Source organism: Lepus europaeus, chromosome 13 (genome assembly GCF_033115175.1).
Source record: "Lepus europaeus isolate LE1 chromosome 13, mLepTim1.pri, whole genome shotgun sequence".
Lineage (NCBI taxonomy): Eukaryota > Metazoa > Chordata > Mammalia > Lagomorpha > Leporidae > Lepus > Lepus europaeus.
Window position 1 is genome coordinate 58,702,354 of NC_084839.1, and position 18,478 is coordinate 58,720,831.

At 37.4% G+C, this 18,478-nt stretch overlaps 1 protein-coding gene across 4 annotated transcripts in view; it reads left to right on the plus strand.

Moving 5' to 3' along the window:
* The window catches only part of EHBP1 (EH domain binding protein 1), a 378,411-nt gene that overhangs the window by 244,385 nt on the left and 115,548 nt on the right, over positions 1-18,478 (plus strand). For 3 of the 4 annotated variants that reach the window (XM_062209516.1, XM_062209514.1, XM_062209517.1), the window contains exons 11-13: positions 5,051-5,229; positions 5,840-5,888; positions 10,067-10,969. In XM_062209516.1, the coding sequence (XP_062065500.1) occupies positions 5,051-5,229; positions 5,840-5,888; positions 10,067-10,969 (1,131 nt within the window). The remainder of the gene's footprint in view (positions 1-5,050; positions 5,230-5,839; positions 5,889-10,066; positions 10,970-18,478) is intronic. The other variant, XM_062209518.1, reaches the window with a different exon arrangement.

Below are 18,478 nucleotides of genomic sequence, written 5' to 3' on the forward strand. Positions count from 1 at the left end.
AAATTATGGAGAGAAAAAAGTGTTTTTAAAAAGATTTATTTATTTGTTTGAAAGGCACAGTGACATGGAGAGACACAGGGAGAGAGATTTTCCATCTACCGATTCACTCCCCAAATGCTCACAACAGCCAGGATTAGCCCAGGCTGAAGCCAGGGACTCCACCTGGGCCTCCCACATGGGTGGCAGGGGCCTAAGCACTTGGGCCATAATCCTTTGCTTTCCAGGTGCATAAGTAGGAAGTTAGATCAGAAGCAAATTAGCTGGAACTCCTAGCATCTCAAGCAGTGGCTTAGCCTTATTTCACTATAATGCCCGCCCCAGAAAAAAAAATTATTTAGAGCAGTACCTAAAGGAATATGTGTCTGTGTCAGTGAGAGAAGGGAAGAAAGCAAAAGGGGGACGGGGGGACACACTGTGATCAGAGGGTTGGAACATAAAAAGTATAACTGAAATTTCTCATAGTTATTAAAAGTTAGGAAGTTTTACAACAAATTATTATTAGATTAAATCTTCTGAAAGAGATGTTATTGCCATTGTTAGTAAGAATTAAGTAGGTGGCCTTATTAATTTCAACATGTTACTTGCTGTGTTAATAGAAATGATGCATTAAAATCATTTATATTTGAAAGTTCATGTCTATCTTTTATGGCCAGATTTTTGTGTCTTCTTTTCATTCAGAGGTGTGTTTTTTTTTTTTTTTTTCATCATGCTCATGGTAATAGATAACATTGCTAAGCTTTGCAAGTACCCCTGTTTTGCACATAGAATATCAAAGTATCAAGATTATTTTTTAGTTGAAGCTTCATTTTCATCACTAATCATCATGGAAATGTGAATCAGAACCACAATCAGGTATCATTTCAGTCCAGTTAAAATGGCATTATCAAAAAGACAGAAATATAACTAGGAATGTAAATTAGCATAGCCATTATGGAAAACAGTATACAGGTTTCTGAAAAACTAGAAATGGAACTGCTATATGACCCAGCAATTCCACTACTGGGTGTACCTCCATAGGAAAAGAAATGAGTATCTCAAAGAGTTGTCTGCGGTCTCGTGTTTATTGTAGTACTATTCACGATAGCCACAATGTAGAATAACGAACTTTGGTGTTTATCAACAGATGATGAATGGATAAAGAAAGTGTGACGTATATACACAATATAATACTATTTAGACCAAAAAAAAAAAAAAAAGGCAGATGCCATCTCTGGGTTGGCATTGTGGCCCAGCAGGTTAAGTCACTATTTGCAATGCTTGTGTTCCACATTAGAATGTCAGTCCAGGCCCTGGCTACTTTGTTTCCTGATCCATCTTTCTGCTAATCTGACAAGGAAGGCAGTGAAAAATGGCCCAAGTACTTGGGTCCCTGTTACCCACATGGGAGAGCAAGAGTTCCTGGCTTATAGCTTTAGACTGACCAGATCTGGCTGTTGTGGCCAATGGGGAATGAATCAATGGACGGAAGATCTCCTTCTCTCCCTCCCTCTTAATCTGTTGCTGTTCTCTCTCTTTCTTTCCCTTTCTTTGTTGCTCTGCATTTAAAATAAATAAATCTTGTTAGAAAGATGGAACCTTGTTGTTTACAGCATGAGTGAGCCAAGAAGGCATGTAAAGTAATATAAGTCAGGCACTGAAAGACATATTCTCACTTAACATGTGGAAGCTAAGCAGGTCAATTTCATAGATTTAGAGGGTAGAATATTGCTTACCAGAGATTGGGAAAAATTAGGGTGGGGAGATAGAAAAAGGATGGCTAATGGTTACAGGAGAACAGTTGGATAGGAGAAGTAACTTCTAACATTCTGTAGCATGGTTGACAACAGTTGATTGGGCCAGTGCCGCGGCTCACTTGGCTAATCCTCCTCCTGAGGCTCCGGCACCCCGGGTTTTAGTCCCGGTTGCCCCTATTCCAGTCCAGCTCTCTGCTGTGGCCCGGGAAGAAAGTGGAGGATGGCCCAGGTGCTTGGGCCCTGCACCCACATGGGAGACCAGGAGGAAGTACCTGGCTCCTGGCTTCAGATTGGCGCACAGGCCGTAGCAGCCATTTGGGGGGTGAGGCAACGGAAGGAAGACCTTTCTCTCTGTGTCTCTCTCTCTCACTAACTCTGCCTGTCAAAAAAAAAAAAAAAAAAAAAAAAAACCAAGAACCAGTTGATTGTACAGTTTGAAATAACAGGTAGAAAGGATTTTGAATGTTCCAAGCACAAAGAAATAATATAAGTTTGAGGTGATAAATATGCCAATTACCCTGATCTGATCATTTCACATTATATACATTATTTAAATATCACACTGTTCTTTATAATATGTACACTAATTATGTGTCATTTTAAAATAACATTTTTTAAAGTTATGTTTGCAAAAAAAATCTTTTCACCATTTTAAATTCTTGGCCTTTGAAATTTCCAAAAGAACCCCTAAAAATAAGGCTTCAGAGCTGACAATTCATTGATGGTAGTAATAATACAGTTAACATTTTCTTAATGGTTACTATTTGCTATACATTATGCTAATTTTTTGTATGGATTAGTTCATTTAACAGTATTAATTAAATGCCTACTATGTTCATGGCACTAGGGGCAGGTTCATAAATTAAACAAACTGCCTGCCTGCCACTACGTCTTTTTTTGAGTGAGAGCAGACAGGTAATTACCAGTAAATATAGTAAGTCAAGTAAATGGACCATAAGAAGATGTTAAGTACTGCTGGAAAAAAAACAGAGCAAGAGTGTTTGGTTCAGTGATGGAAATGGGTTGTGTTTTAAGTAGGATGGTCAGAACAGGCCCAAAGGAAAAGGCTGCATTGGAGTTAAACCATCTAGATATCTGAGAGTACTAGGCAAATGGCACAATCTGTGAAAGAACCCTGAGGTGGGAACATGTGTAAAGTGCCCCAGGAACAACAAAGAGATTAAAATGATCAAAGATGGGGCCAGCACTGTGGCATAGTGGGTAAAGCCACTGCCTGTGGCACATGCATCCCATATGGGCATCGGTTCATGTCCTGGATGCTCCACTTCTGATCCAGCTCTCTGCTATGGCCTGGGTAAACAGTGGAATGTGGCCCAAGTCCTTGGGCCCCTGCACCCATATGGGAGACCTAGAAGAAGCTCCAGGCTCCTGACTTCGAATCAGCCCATCTCTGGCCATTGTGGCCATCTGGGGAGTAAACCAGCAGATGGAAGATCTTTCTCCCTCTCTCCCTCTCTGTGTGTAACTCTGCCTCTCAAATAAATAAATCTTTAAAATGATCAAGGACGATGAACAAGGGCTGGCATTGTGCCATGGTAGATTAAACCACAACCTGCAATGCCAGCATCCCTTATGGGCATTCTTCTAATCCAAGCATTTGGGCCATCTTCTGCTGTCTTTCCTGTGCAAGTTAGCAGGGAGCTGGATCAGAAGCAAAGCAGCTGAGTTAGAAACCAATGCTCATAGGGTGCGGGCATTGCAGGCAGTGGCTTTTAATAAAGACAGTCCTTTAAATAAGAGAGTCTAAGCAAAATGTGTGTGTGCCTATTTCAGTGATCCTCTAGCTCATTCACAGACCACACAGCTTCCAGATTACATGGACTAGAAGGCTTTCAAGCCATATTGAACCCTTAGGTGAAAACATATGTAATAGTTCATTTTTAGATATGTTAGATTGATAGTTAAAAGAACTATCACTTATTAGAAAGTAAATTTACTATATTGGGGGTTCCATTTTTTACCTACTTCTTTGTATTAAGTAGAATTGGTCCAAATTGTTCATTTTTATGACATTTTCATCATTAACTTTGTGGACATGATCATTTAAAGAACGGCACTTTGCTAGATTTGTGGTGGTTTACATAATAGTTTATCAATCTGACAATTAACTAAAAATGAATTACTTATTTGATTTTTTTCTTAGTAATCTTTGGAGAAGCAGTAAATGTGGGATAGATGAGTGTAATTGTTTGGCACTAGCATGTTTTTGTCATGTGGGGGCATCATTGGTCTTTCCTAAGTAGCAGTGTGGTAAGAATAGTTTGCTTGTTAAGCTTAAATGATATTACTGACAAATCAGTGTTCTCTTTCACCTTATATTATAGGGCCACTATTTTATGTCCAAGTTTTATTACTGTAACTAGAACTGTTAATTAATAATGAGATTTAAAATTCCAAAACATTTAGTAGATTTCTTTATAGTTTTCAGTTGTATCAGCATCTAGAGTTATCATGATCATGTATTTGTTATTTGATAAAAGAAAATAATATGGTTTCAAGAATAATAAAAGTTCAAAACAAAGACTCTTACTATAGAGTCTTCCTTTTACTACCATCATTATTGTGTTAAGTATATGAACAATGGAGAAAGTATATGCTTAGGGTTTAGCACACACATACAGCTAGCTCACCCAATATCCAAAAATAGTTCTCAGTGATAATTAAAATTTATTTTGGGCATATCCAAAATAAATACTGTTGCACCACCACTGATAAAGTCCTGTTGTTCCCATCACTGATGTTGCTAAAAACTCAAACTGTTTTGTCATCACTCGATTTATGTAAGAAGGTTGTTTGAATATGACTATCATTATGCTGTTTATTTAAAATACATATATGACCACTGTATTTTAAAAACTTACTGTGATTTTGATTACTCCACTAACAACTTTTGCTACAGTTAGACATCAAAATGTCTAATTTTTAGCCTAGTCAAAAAGAACCATGATTGCAGTGGGGGAAATTTTTCTAGGGTGTGAGGCTATACAGATATTCACCCTTAAGTGTTTAAATACTTTAACATGATGTTTCCATCAATAAAACTCTTGGCTTATTCTTACGTCTGAGTTTAAAATCTCACTATCTACATCCTTGTCAACCAATGCCATGGGCTAAAACTAAAGATAATAACTTAAGATTTATGTCTCCCTCGCACAAGTTACGATTGTCGTGAAATGACAGTTTTGAAGGACCTGTACTGACATCAAAGGGTTCAGATGATCTAGTTAGGTCAATTAAAGTTAATTTTCAGCTTCCATTAAATTCTTTTAATGTTTTCCTCTTTTCCTGTTTTGTAGCCAAGTCCTATACCAAGTCCTGTTTTGGGTCGAAAGCCAAATGCTAGTCAGTCATTGCTTGTATGGTGTAAAGAAGTTACAAAAAACTACCGGGGAGTGAAAATCACCAATTTTACTACATCGTGGCGAAATGGCTTATCCTTTTGTGCAATATTACACCACTTTAGACCAGATTTAATGTGAGTAGAAACATTTTCCATTCCTTATAAATACTTTGTAAATAATACACATTTTAAGAACATAAAATTATTTCTTAGCACATGTCCCAAGATACATCGCTTTCTATTTTTTTACTACCTACACTTCTTACTTTTTGAAAGAAATATATGTAAGAAAAAAAAGTTCTTCTGAATACCTAAAAGCCATCTTTTCTCTTTTTAAAATAATGTTTTGCGTTAATCTCATGCAAAGACTGACTTCATATTATTATGAAAATTGTGTTAGTGTTAAAATGAGATGAGACAAATAAAGCCTGTAGCTTTTTTACGTTAACAACAAGGGATTACCTCATGATAAATTGGGTTGTCAAGTCTAGTCTCTGGTCGCCTGCCTTAACTTCTCTTTTAGATGGAAAGCTTCAGGCATTGAAACATGTAATCACTATTTTTACTTATTTATTTATTTATTTCCCTAATTTTCCACACTATTAGTTTTGTTGATTGAATTGCTGTGAAATTGCTAGTTACTTTTTGGTATTATTGAATGTCAAATTTTTAGATTCAGTTTGTTTTAAAAACAGCTGTTTTTATCAAATACTGTATATACCCACTGTGCCATTTTCTCCCTCAGTGACTACAAGTCTCTGAATCCTCAAGATATTAAAGAGAACAACAAAAAGGTAAGAATTGCCAAGAAAAAAAAATATATAGTTTCAATTTTGGCTTCTCTGCAGGTTTTTATTAATTTGGGGAAAGTAAGGTTATTTTGTGAGGTCACAACTGCAGCTCACAGAAGGTAGTTTGCTTCCTGCAGTTCAAATAGGAAGCATGGTTTTTTCTGGTTTGTCATGGACTTTAAAGATCACAAGTACCAGGCTGGCATCAGATAATAATATGTATATGACCTTTATTAACTGTTAAATATTTGTTAAAGCACGTTGCTTTTATTCTAAGATAAAGTTTTTTAAAAGTGCACCCAAATCTCTTGTGCTGTAACTATTATGTAAGTTTAAAAAAACATATTGGGAGGGGATGAGAGCAGGAGCCTGATAGGTAAGCAATAAGGGTTCTTAGAAATAAAAAGATACAAATTAGGTTCCTTTCATGTTATGATAAACTTTGTATTATTTCACATAAGTAATCAATACACTAAAATCAGAGTTTCCCAATGGATTAACCCCGTCAACCTTCAGGGTAGCTGAGTAGGACTGAATTGCTGGATCCCCTAAACCAGCTAACTGTGCTACAGGCTGACTTACCTGTTTACCCCCCTGTACAGTACAATGTTATGATTTTCTATATTCAAGGAGAAGAGTACCTAAGTCAGGAGAAAATAAGTACACAATTTTTTTTTTTTGGGGGGGTGGCATTGAATTGAATTCCTCAACTGAAAAACCAGTGTAATATATTGTTGTCTTAGAATAGTTCTCAGTCTGTGATCTGTGGATAGATTTCAGGGGGTCCTTCAACATGGTTGTAGGAAAAATAGATACTATTTTCACAATTCCTTAACTGAAATTCAGCGTTTCTTTCAAGTATGAATTTAGACAACAAACCACAGTAGTGTTAGCCATGTACCACTGGAAATCACATTTTCACATCACAGTACTGTTGTTGCAGATTCCTACAAATACGTTTTAAGTTTATCTCCTCTTCAAAATTACATTTACATTAATTAATACATTTTAAAAAAACAGATACATTGGCCGGCGCTGCGGCTCAATAGGCTAATCCTCCGCCTAGTGGCGCCGGCACACCAGGTTCTAGTCCCGGTCGGGATGCCGGATTCTGTCCCGGTTGCCCCTCTTCCAGGCCAGCTCTCTGCTATGGCCTGGGAAGGCAGTGGAGGATGGCCCAAGTGCTTGGGCCCTGCACCCGCATGGGAGACCAGGAGAAGCACCTGGCTCCTGGCTTCGGATTGGCGCGGTGCGCCGGCCGCAGCGGCCATTGGAGGGTGAACCAATGGTAAAAGGAAGACCTTTCTCTCTGTCTCTCTCTCTCTCACTGTCCACTCTGTCAAAAAAAAAAAAAAAAAAAGCACATACATTGATGTTTCCCAAATACTGCTTTTCTAATATTTTCATACTGTATTTTTCAATATAATTGATTTCATTTATAATTCTATGTATTTTATATATAAAACATTATATACTACGAAGAGGTCCATTACCAAAAGGGTTCATGGAATAAAGTGAATAGTGATCTCTGGTATTTCTGGTCTAAATTTTTTAATATTCTTTAAACCATTGATGATAAAAAGTCTTGGAACCTTTAGAGAAGTTCAGTTAATAAACTTTTAGATCATATTCTTTTTTTTTTTACTTTTACTGCTGTGTAAAACCAAAAGTTTGCTACAGTATTGCCATCAAAAAATCGTTTCTTTGTAAATGGATGATGCTGACCATGGAGTAACATATTTAAAAACTTCATTGTTTTATTATATGCTATCAAAAAAGTACTCTTTATAAAGCAGTATGATTTTCTTCATAGAAATCACCATTCTGGTGTGCATACTACATAGTCATTGTTATGAAATTATTTCTTGTAGAATTTTGGAGAGCCTGCTTCTATTAAAGTGAAATGCCTTTTTTTTCCCCACTAAATTACTTCCTTATAAAGGCCAGATTTTTACCTGCACTTTTTTGCATTTGAATGAAATGCTAAGCTAATTTAAATACAGAAATAAATATTATAAAATAAATTGTTATTTTTATAAAGTAGAGGTTTCAATGTACTGTTCAACATTTTGAAAAGGCAGCATTGTGATAATGCCTACTTTTATATTTTTAAAGAATGTGGGAAATCTCATTTAGGTTTAATTCACACTTCCTTACATTATTTTAAGAACTAAATGGTGAGCATACTTGAATTTACAAATTTCTACAGAGAAGGATATCCCATTAAAATTTTTTTCTCATTTAGATCTTCCAGGACAGATAATCATGGCTTTTGGAAAAGCTTTTAACTTGGATGATTGTTTTCATTGCAACTATTCAAGGAATAGTTGTTGTTACATAGTCTTGCTTTCATCATTTGCAACTTCTTACCTGATATCTATATTGAGTATCTCAGTTGCTGCCTGCAGATTATTTCTGGCTTCACACAGTTTTTACTGATAACCCCAAGTACCCTTGATTGGAGTGAAAGCAGTATAAGATGCAATGCCTGTGTCTAAGTTCCACACAGATGCATAACCTAACTAAATGGCAGTGACTCCTCCTTACCAATTAAATGATCTAGGAATGAATGAGACAACTTTCTTTGTAAGTCCTCTTTTTTTCTCCAGATATAAAGAGCTAAAAAGACAGTAGGTGATTGACCATAACAGAGGAGTTTTACCTGTAGAACTTTATAAAAAAGTCTTGACCTCGCTTATTAGAAAACTGGTTTGTTTCAAAATTTTTTTTAGTGCAATTGGTGTGCACAAAATGAATTGCTACTTGAAAGTAAAGCACCAGCAAGAGTTTCCCCACAAGGAAGCTAATAATTTTCCCAGATCTGTGAAAAAAAAAAAAAAAGATGAATAAAAGCAATATTTACCTGTGGCATCCGATCTTAACCAATATGTCAGTATTTGAGATAATTGGGAAATGTTTAGAATACTGCCTGTGGTGCTTTTCCTCCTGATGGTTTGCAATTGATGTCTGTCAGTCAAGTTGTCAAGACACATGAGGAGAAAAATGACTTTAATTTTCCTGAAACATGTAAAATAACAAACAAGTCTATACATGCACACCAACTGAGCCATTCTCTCTAGTAAATATTTTGAGGTACCTATATTATGAAACATAGTGCTGTGAAAATTGAAGCGGTTTTAATATCACAATTTATTTTTCATTTTCTTTCTTATTCCACAATATTTATTAAACTACAGAAAGTGTACAAGGATTAAATTCAAAGGCAGAAATGGACTTTCACATGTATGTGCAAGACTGGTTCCTTCTGAACAGTTGCATAATTTACAAACATTTGTTTTTAAGAAAACCTGGAATTATGATCCTAAATCTAGATTGTTACAAAACTAGACATTTTACATCCCAAAGCAAGAATAGATCTGGAAGTCTGACTCTTTCAAAGTAGATCTAAACCTTTAGCTATACTTTTAATGCTTCCTAGCAACACAATACTGTTTTCAAGGGTTAGTTGAGGATAGTAATAATTAATTGTAAATTGAGAAACAGCGTTGATTCCTCAAAACTAGAAAAACCTGATGTACCACAGTCACTTCAAGGCTAACAACAATAATACAGTGCAGCCTTACATTCTCAGCTAGGTTGTAGTGTTCAAACTATTTCATTTTTCTCAAAATGTGTGAAGGAAAAATGGAGTCAATATTTTCATTATGAAAAATCAATCTTAATTGGGCATTTAAAAAAATGTTTCTGTGCTTCTAGGCTCAATTAGTATTTGTTTGTACTTTGTTAACCAGTAATCTAGTAGTACTGATTTATCTAGCTGTACTTTTTATGCGCAAATCACTGCAATTTCATGATCATAGAAAAGAAGTTGATAGGAGTGATAACACTGGAGATGGATTAGTCGAATGTTTCTTTAAACCTTAATTCCTTATCTTAAAAATTTACTCTTAAGATTCCATTCTGTCTCATTTTAACTCAATTTTGGTTATATCCTTTATTGGAAAGGAATATTTCAGCTGTTAATAAATGTTTTTCTCTGGCCTCTCCTCTGCTTCTATATGCTTTCAACTTTTGGCATTTTGTCCTTTTTAATGTAGCATGTCAATAACATAACGAATCTTCAGCAACAGCTACAAACCCATTAAAATTGTGCTATTTTTAAAAAATGTATGAATTGTCTGAACTATTCAGTTTATCTTTTGTTTTTCCCTTCTCTAAAGGCATACGATGGATTTGCCAGCATAGGAATTTCCCGGTTATTGGAACCTTCTGATATGGTGTTATTAGCAATTCCTGATAAACTGACGGTTATGACTTATCTCTATCAAATAAGGGCACATTTCAGTGGACAAGAACTAAATGTTGTTCAGATAGAAGAAAACAGCAGTAAAAGTACATATAAAGTTGGAAACTATGAAACAGATACAAACAGTTCTGTTGATCAAGCAAAATTCTATGCAGAGCTTAGTGATCTGAAGCGGGAACCTGAACTCCAACAGCCTACTAGTGGAGCAGTAGACTTCTTATCACAGGATGACTCTGTGTTTGTAAATGACAGTGGAGTTGGGGAGTCAGAAAGTGAACATCAGACGCCTGATGATCACCTTAGTCCAAGCACAGCCTCCCCTTACTGTCGCAGGACTAAAAGTGACACAGAACCCCAAAAATCCCAGCAAAGCTCTGGAAGGACTTCAGGATCTGATGACCCTGGAATATGTTCCAATACAGACTCAACCCAAGCGCAGATTTTGTTAGGCAAGAAGAGACTACTGAAAGCTGATACTTTAGAATTAAGTGACTTATATGTTAGTGATAAGAAGAAGGAGGTGCTTACACCCTTTATTTGTGAGGAGACAGATAAGCAAAAGCTACAGACTCTAGAAACCAGCAGTAATTTTGAGCAAGAAAAATTAGAGAATTACAGACCCTTAGAATACAAATCTGATCCTGAATCGCCTGTCAAAAAAACAAGTTTATCTCCTACTTCTAAACTTGGACACTGCTACAATAGAGATGCAGACCTTACAAAGAAAAAACATACTTCCCTGAGGCAGACAGAGTCTGATCCAGATGCTGATAAAACCACTTTAAATCATGCAGATCATTCCACAAAAACAGTCCAGGTAAGTAGTTTGGAATGATGAATACATACTTAAATATATAGTAAATAGTAATTCTATGTTTTTGTTTCTTTTTTTGTTCATAGAATACTTTAAGATATATAAATGATTTAAAGTGAAGTATAGTTCTAAATATTTTAGTTGCATTTTTTTAAACTTCCCCCCCATAACTTCCCTCCCACCCGCAACCCTCCCCTTTCCCGCTCCCTCTCCCCTTCCATTCACATCAAGATTCATTTTCAATTCTCTTTATATACAGAAGATCAGTTTAGTATATATTAAGTAAAGATTTCAACAGTTTGCACCCACATAGCAACACAAAGTGAAAAATACAGTTGGAGTACTAGTTATAGCATTAAATCACAATGTACAGCACATTAAGGACAGAGATCCTACATGATATTTTTAAAAAATTGATTAATTTTCTATGCAATTTCCAATTATCTTTATATTTATTTGCATTTTAATTGGTATTTTCAATTCTGTCATTCTGTTAAAAATGCTAGTAGCAGAGCAGAAATTTGGCTATGGGGGTTAAGATGCAACTCAGGATATCTAAATTCTCTATCAGAGTGCCAGGGTTGGAGTCCCAGCCCTGCTTCCAGTTCCTAGTTCAGCTTCCTGTAGTGTGCACCCTGAAAAGCCACAGTGATGACCCAAGTATTTGGGTCCCCGCCACCCACATTAAAAACCTGGATTAAGTTCTGAACTGTTGACTTTAGCCTGGCCCAGACCTGTTGCTGGCATTTGGAGAGTGAGTCAGTAGATGAGTGTTCTCTCTCTCTTTCTCTTTCTCTCTCTCTCTCTCTTGAATGAATGAACTAAATCTTTTTTAATTTCAGAAGCATCCTCATTTCTCTCTATAAAGAGAATATGATACAATTTTGCCCCTTGATTTACTCATGTTATTTAGTGTATTAAATATCTGCTACCATTAATTTTAAGCTTTATTGTCTGTACTATAACAACAAGGCATATTGCCAATAAAATTATGACATGATTTTTTAATCATTTAGAACTTTCATTCTCTATTGAAAAAGTCCTTTTAAACTCATAGAAAACTCTTACGTATACATAAAAGACATTTTAAGCAACATTAATTGATTGAGGTAGTCCTAAAAGTTTTTTCACATTTGAAATCCCACTACTGAATCACTTTCTGATCTACAGTTGTTGGTGTTCTTGTTTTTCTGCACAGTGTTGCCTTTGGTGCCATCAAAGCATGCTATTACAGCAGTGGTTCCCTAATTATAATATAGGAGTCTCCGAGGCCCTAAAGTTGAAGCTATTTTTGTGACAATACTGACGTTATTTACCTTTCTCACACATTCTCTTATATCACCACATTTTCTAAAGGCTGCATGACTTGTGATATCTTAACAGACAAATACAAAGGTAGATACAAGATTCTAGCTTCCTGCTTATATAAAAGATTTATAAAAAATGTAAAGTGCCATTTTCCCATTTAGTTTTTGTGTTTTTTGAAAGTAATTTTATTAAAATGTTAACATATAGTAGGTTTAATATGACTATTTTTAAATGAAAAAATATTCTTAAAACTTAACAGTTTTGATTCCCAAAATAACAAATATCAGTAGATATAATCTACATAAGCAAAATTCTTTGGTATCCTCAATAATTTTTAAATATATAAATTCTGAGGTCAAACAGCTTGAGAAGCTCTGAATCATAGCGTTTCTCCAAGATGGTCTCTGGGGATTGCTTCCAACTTAGAATAGTCATTGGTAATAGCACTTTCTAGACTTTTCAGAAAGTCCCAACAGAACACATTTAGATGATAACCTGTGTTTATGTTCCTTTCTGAAATGGTGTAATCAGCTCTCCTTGTCCCATTTCAGTGTGTTCTTGTGTGTTGATTCAGTCAATAATAGATTGAAAAATTTTTTTAAAATATGACTGAACCAAACATGTGGGGACTTTTCTTGTCATTATTCCACAAACAATGTCAAACATTTACATAGAAGTTGCATAGTTTTTTATATTTTTTTTTTAAAGATTTATTTATGGGGCCAGCGCCATGGCTCACTTGGTTAATCCTCTGCCTGCAGTGCTGGCATTTCATATAGGTGTCGGGTTCTAGTCCCAGCTGCTCCTCTTCCATTCCAGCTCTCTGCTGTAGCCCGGAAGGGCAGTGGAGGATGGCCCAAGTGCTTGGGCCCCTGTACCCACACGGGAGACCAGGAAGAAGCTTCTGGCTTCGGGCGGGTGCAGCGCCAGCTGTAGCGGCCATTTGGGGAGTGAACCAACAGAAGGAAGACCTTTCTCTCTCTCTCACTGTCTATAACTCTACCTGTCAAATAAAAATAAATTTATTTATTTATTTGAAAGAGTTACACACAGAGAGGAGAGAAATGTCTTCTATCCGCTGGTTCACTCCCCATTTGGTCGCAACGCCAGAGCTGTGCCGATCCGAAAACAGGATCCAGGAGCTTCTTCCGGGTCTCCCACGTGGGTGCAGGAGCCCAAGGACTTGGGCCATCTTCTACAGCTTTCCCATGTCATAGCAAAGAGCTGGATTGGAAGTAGAGCAGCTAGGACTTGAACTGGCACCCATATGGGATGCCAGTGCTGCAGGCGGCAGCTTTACCTGCTATGCCACAGCGCCAGCCCCAGTTTTTTATATATTTAAGCAATCTAGAGATGATTTATATTGTATAGAAAGCTTGTATAGATTCTTTACAAGTACCAAGCTACTTTATATAAGGGATTTGGGCATCTGGGAAAATCCATAGGGGATCCTGGAACCCATCACTTGTGCTTACCAAAGGATGACTGTATTCAAATGGTGGTTAACTGAAGCATTAAGTAATTGCAGTCATGCCACAGAAATAATTCAAAATGTTCATGGGGAAAGGAATTGAAAGATAAGTTTATTTGATGCAAAAAAAAAAAAAAAGTGAAATCGTTGCCTAATTTTTTCCTAATATATAGTTTTGAAAAACTCTCATGCCTTTTTTTAAAAAAAATAGATTTATTTACTTACTTGAGAGGCAGAGTAACAGGGGGAGGGAAAGAGAGAGAGCTATCTTCCATCAGCTAGTTCACTCCTCAAATGCCTGCAACAACCAGCGCTGGGCCAAGCTGAAGCTCTGGAGCCTGGATCTCCATCTGGGTCTCCCACATGTGTGGTAGGGACCTACCCCCTTGGTCCATCATCCACCGCCTTCCAGATGCATTAGCAGAAAGCTAGATAAGAAGCAGCACAGTGAAGACTCAAAACAGCACTACAATATATGATGCTGGTGTTCCAAGCAGTGGCTTAACCTGCTGTACCACAATGCAGACCCACCCCTCATATGTCTTGACCTTCACCTGAATGACAATATTATGAGATGCCCTAATTTTGTAAAATTATTTATTTATTGTTCATTTGAAAGAGTGACACATACACAGAGAGAGAGAGAGAGAGAGGTCTTTCATCCGCTGGTTCACTCCGCAAATGCCCTCTATATCTTTGGCTAGGCAAGGCTGAAGCCAAGAACCAGGCACTCCATCCTGGTCTCCCCTGTGGGTGACATCTACTCAGATACTTAAGCCATCATCTGCTGCCTCCAGGATATACATTAGCAGGAAACTGGTTTAGAAGTAGAGGTGGGGGTGGGGAGGAACTGGAGTTGTGGCATAGCGGATTAAACTACCACTTGTGACTCTGGCATCCCATTTGGGTGCTGGTTCATGTCCAGCTGCTCCACTTCCAATCCAGTTTCCTGCTAATGCACCTGGGAAAGCAGCCAAGATGGCCCAAGTGCTTGGGTCCCTGACACCCATGTCAGAGACCTAGATGTGGTTCCTGGCTCTGGCCTGGCCTAGCCCTGGCTGTTGTGGCCATTTGGGGAGTGAACCAGCGGGTGGAAGATCTCTTTCTGTCTCTCTATGTCTCCCCACTCCCTTCTCTAACTTTGCCTTTCAAATAAATAAATTAATTAAAAAAAAAAAAAAAAAAAGGGAGTAGAGTATGGACTGTATCCCAGGCCCTCCATATGGGATACGACTGTCCCAAGTGGTAGTTTATCTCCCTGCACCAGAATGCTAAGAGAGAATGTATATTTTAGAATCAAAGATATATAGTAGATATCAAAGAAACCCCATGTGTTCCTAATCAAAAAATCTCAAAAGTGGTGTTTACATAGTAGATAATCAATAGATGTCTGGTGATTGGCAATTGCAGAATTTGATAAGCCTAAATTACAGTATCACATACAGGCTTTTTCTTACAATCCAGACGTTTTAAAAAAAGTGTATTCAGTTAAAGCTAGAAGCTGATTAATGTTTGAAAATTAATAATACTCTGACTTAGGTATCCATAAACCTGTAGTCCCACTTTTGAGTCTCCCAGTAATTAGCAGTGTGACATATTAACTAACCATTTAAACTCTCTCAATCTTATGCTAAATAAATGTGTGTTAAAATGTGTGTTAAATGAAATAATCTTTAAGAGTCCTTAAAGCTCTAAAACTCTCATGCTGTATGTGATTCTACTGGGATAATTAAAGTGTGATACTGAATAGTAAAAGCAGCATCTGTTTACAGATTTGTGTATGTTTGTTCAATGGCCATGATTTTATTGATCAGAATTTTGCTTAGGATCAATTTAAAGTTTGTGTGTGTGTGTATTGCACTGGGATGGAAAAAGTAATATATGACTTCAAAAACTGTATTCTGGGCACTTAAATTTGGTAAATTTAAAAAACTGTATAAGCAGCTAAATTTTGAGCAATTAAAAATCTGGGGTTTTTTATATGCTGTGTTTCATCCTTCTTAGATTTGTATCTTTTTACATTTTAACTTCTCTGAAATCAAGATATTACTTACTGTTAATTTTATCTCAGAGTTCAAATTTAATTGCCCATGTTTGTTGTTTCTTAGTTGATATGATAATGATGAATCTTGTAATTAATAACACTAGAATAGAAGAAAATTGATAATTTATTATGGCTTTATAGACTTAACAAAGTTATAATGTTACCCATTTGAGTGCCTAGTATGTTTAATGACAATTGCATCTTACATATTGCTGAAACTTTACAACTTGCAAGGTTAGTGGCTGAATCCTGTTTTATATATGACAATTCTGGGGCTTACAGAGTTACCCAAGGTTGCATAATAAGTGTTAAGTTTTTAATTCAAAACCAACCTTGTGTGATTCCAAAGTCTGCACTCATGAACTTATTCTCAAAGCATCTTTTTTTAAGAATCATAGCAGCACTAAAAAATAATCCTACCCCAGATGTAAAGCAGTCAGCTTTACTGAAAAGCAGTTTAGCAGTATGCATCGAGTCTTTTAAAATGTTTATCTCATTCAACTCTACTTCCTACCTTTGTATACCAGAGTTTATTCACAAGGATATTCAGAAGAGCTTCATTTGTGGTGTTGAAGAACTATAAAAATAACATAAATATCCAATAAAATAACTAAAAATGCAATGTATTTATTAGAATGTTAAATAACCTGTTAAAATCTTTTTTTTTGTTTTTTTTTTTTAAAGATTTATTTATTTATTTGAAAGTCAGAATTACAGAGAGAGAGAGGAAGAGACAAGGAGAGAGACCGTCCAGTCGCTAGTTCACTCCCCAGTTGGCCACAACGGCCAGGGCTAGGCCAGGAGCCAGAATCTCCTTCCAGGTCTCCCTCAGGAAAACAGGGACCCAGTCACTTGGGAAATCTGCTATTTTTTCCAAGCCATTCACAGGGAGCTAGATTGGAAGTTTAGCAGCCAGAAAGCAAACCAGCTCCCATAACGGAGGCCAGCATCATAGGCAGTGACTTTACCTGCTACACCACAATGCTAGGCCCCTAAATTCATGTTTTCAAATAATTCTAATAGCATTTAAAAAGCTCACAAAATATTAAGTTAAAAATGTGTGACACTGGGGCCGGTGCTGTGGCGCAGTGGGTTAACGCCCTGGCCTGAAGCGCCGGCATCCCATATGGGTGTCGGTTCAAGAAATGGCTGCTCCACTTCCAGTCCAGCTCTGTGCTATGGCCTGGGAAAGCAGTAGAAGATGGCCCAAGTCCTTGGGCCCCTGAGCCCATGTGGGAGACCCAGAAGAGGCTCCTGGCTCCTGGCGCTTCGGATCGGTGCAGCTCTGGCCATTGAGGCCAACTGGGGAGTGAACTATTGGCTGGAAGACCTCTTTCTCTCTCTCTGCCTCTCCTTCTCTGTGTAACTCTGACTTTCAAATAAATAAATAAATCTTTAAAAAAAGATTGTGTGACACTAGTGATTATCTCTCAGTGTCAGGATTGCCAATTATTTTATTTTTCTTCTTTTTACTTGTATATATTTTCTAAAATCTCTATAATAAGAATTTCTAACCAGAAAACAAAACAAAACCAAGCAAAAGAAACTTATGTTTATATGCTGTTGAGACCAAAACACTTTTTCAGTCTATATAGATGGTTGGAATCAATAAGGACTACAGACTGGGACTGGTGCTATGGATTAACAGATTAAGCCATAGGGATGCCAATTCAAGTCCCAGCTGCTCCACTTCTGATCCAGTTGCCTGCTAACATGCCTGGGAAAACAGCAGAAGATGGCCCAAGTACTTGGGCTCCTGGACCCATGTGGGAGATCCAGACAAAGCTCCTGGCTCCTGGCTTCAGCCTGGCCCAGCCCTAGCTGTTGAAACCATTTGGGGAGTTAACCAACAGATGGGTGACCTTGCTCTCTGTAATTCTGCCTTTCTAATAAATAAATCTTTAAAAAAAAAAAAGTACAGAATCACAGAATTTACAACTAGTATGATCTTAAAGATGATCCTACTCCGAGTTCCTTATTTCAAAGATAAAGAAATTGTGAGATTAAAAAATATCATTAGCAGGGATTGGTGTTAAAGCTCAGAGGCTTAAGCTACTTCTTGGGATGCCTACATTCCATAATGAAGTGCCTGGTTTGAGTCCTGGCTACTCCACATTTCCAATTTAGCTTCTTGCTGATGCCCTTGGGTGGGCAGCAAATGATGATCCAAGCACTTGGGTTCTTTGGAAAGATTGATTTATTTATTTGAAAGAGTTATAGAAAAACTAGCAGATGAGAGAGAGAGAGAGAGAGAGAGAGATTTTCCATCCACTGGTGCTCACATGGGATGCTGTCATCACAGGTGTGGTGTGGCTTCACCTGCTGTGCCACAGTGCCAGGCCCAATACTTGTGTTCTTGCCACCTGGGTAGTAGACCCAAACGGAGTTCGTGGCTGCTGGCTTCAGTCTGGTCTAAGTCTAGCTATTGTATTTCAAAAGTGAACCAATAGATAAAAGATCTCTCCTTTCTATCTCTCTCTCTCACCATCTAACTCTATCTGTCAAATAAAAAAAAGGAGGGGGGGCAGCGCTGTGGCTCATTAGGTTAATCCTCTGCCTGTAGCGCCGGCATCCCATAGGGCACCAGGTTCTAGTCCCGGTTGCTCCTCTTTCAGTCCAGCTCTCTGCTGTGGCCCAGGAAGGCAGTGGAGGATGGCCCAAGTCCTTGGGCACCTGTACCCACATGGGA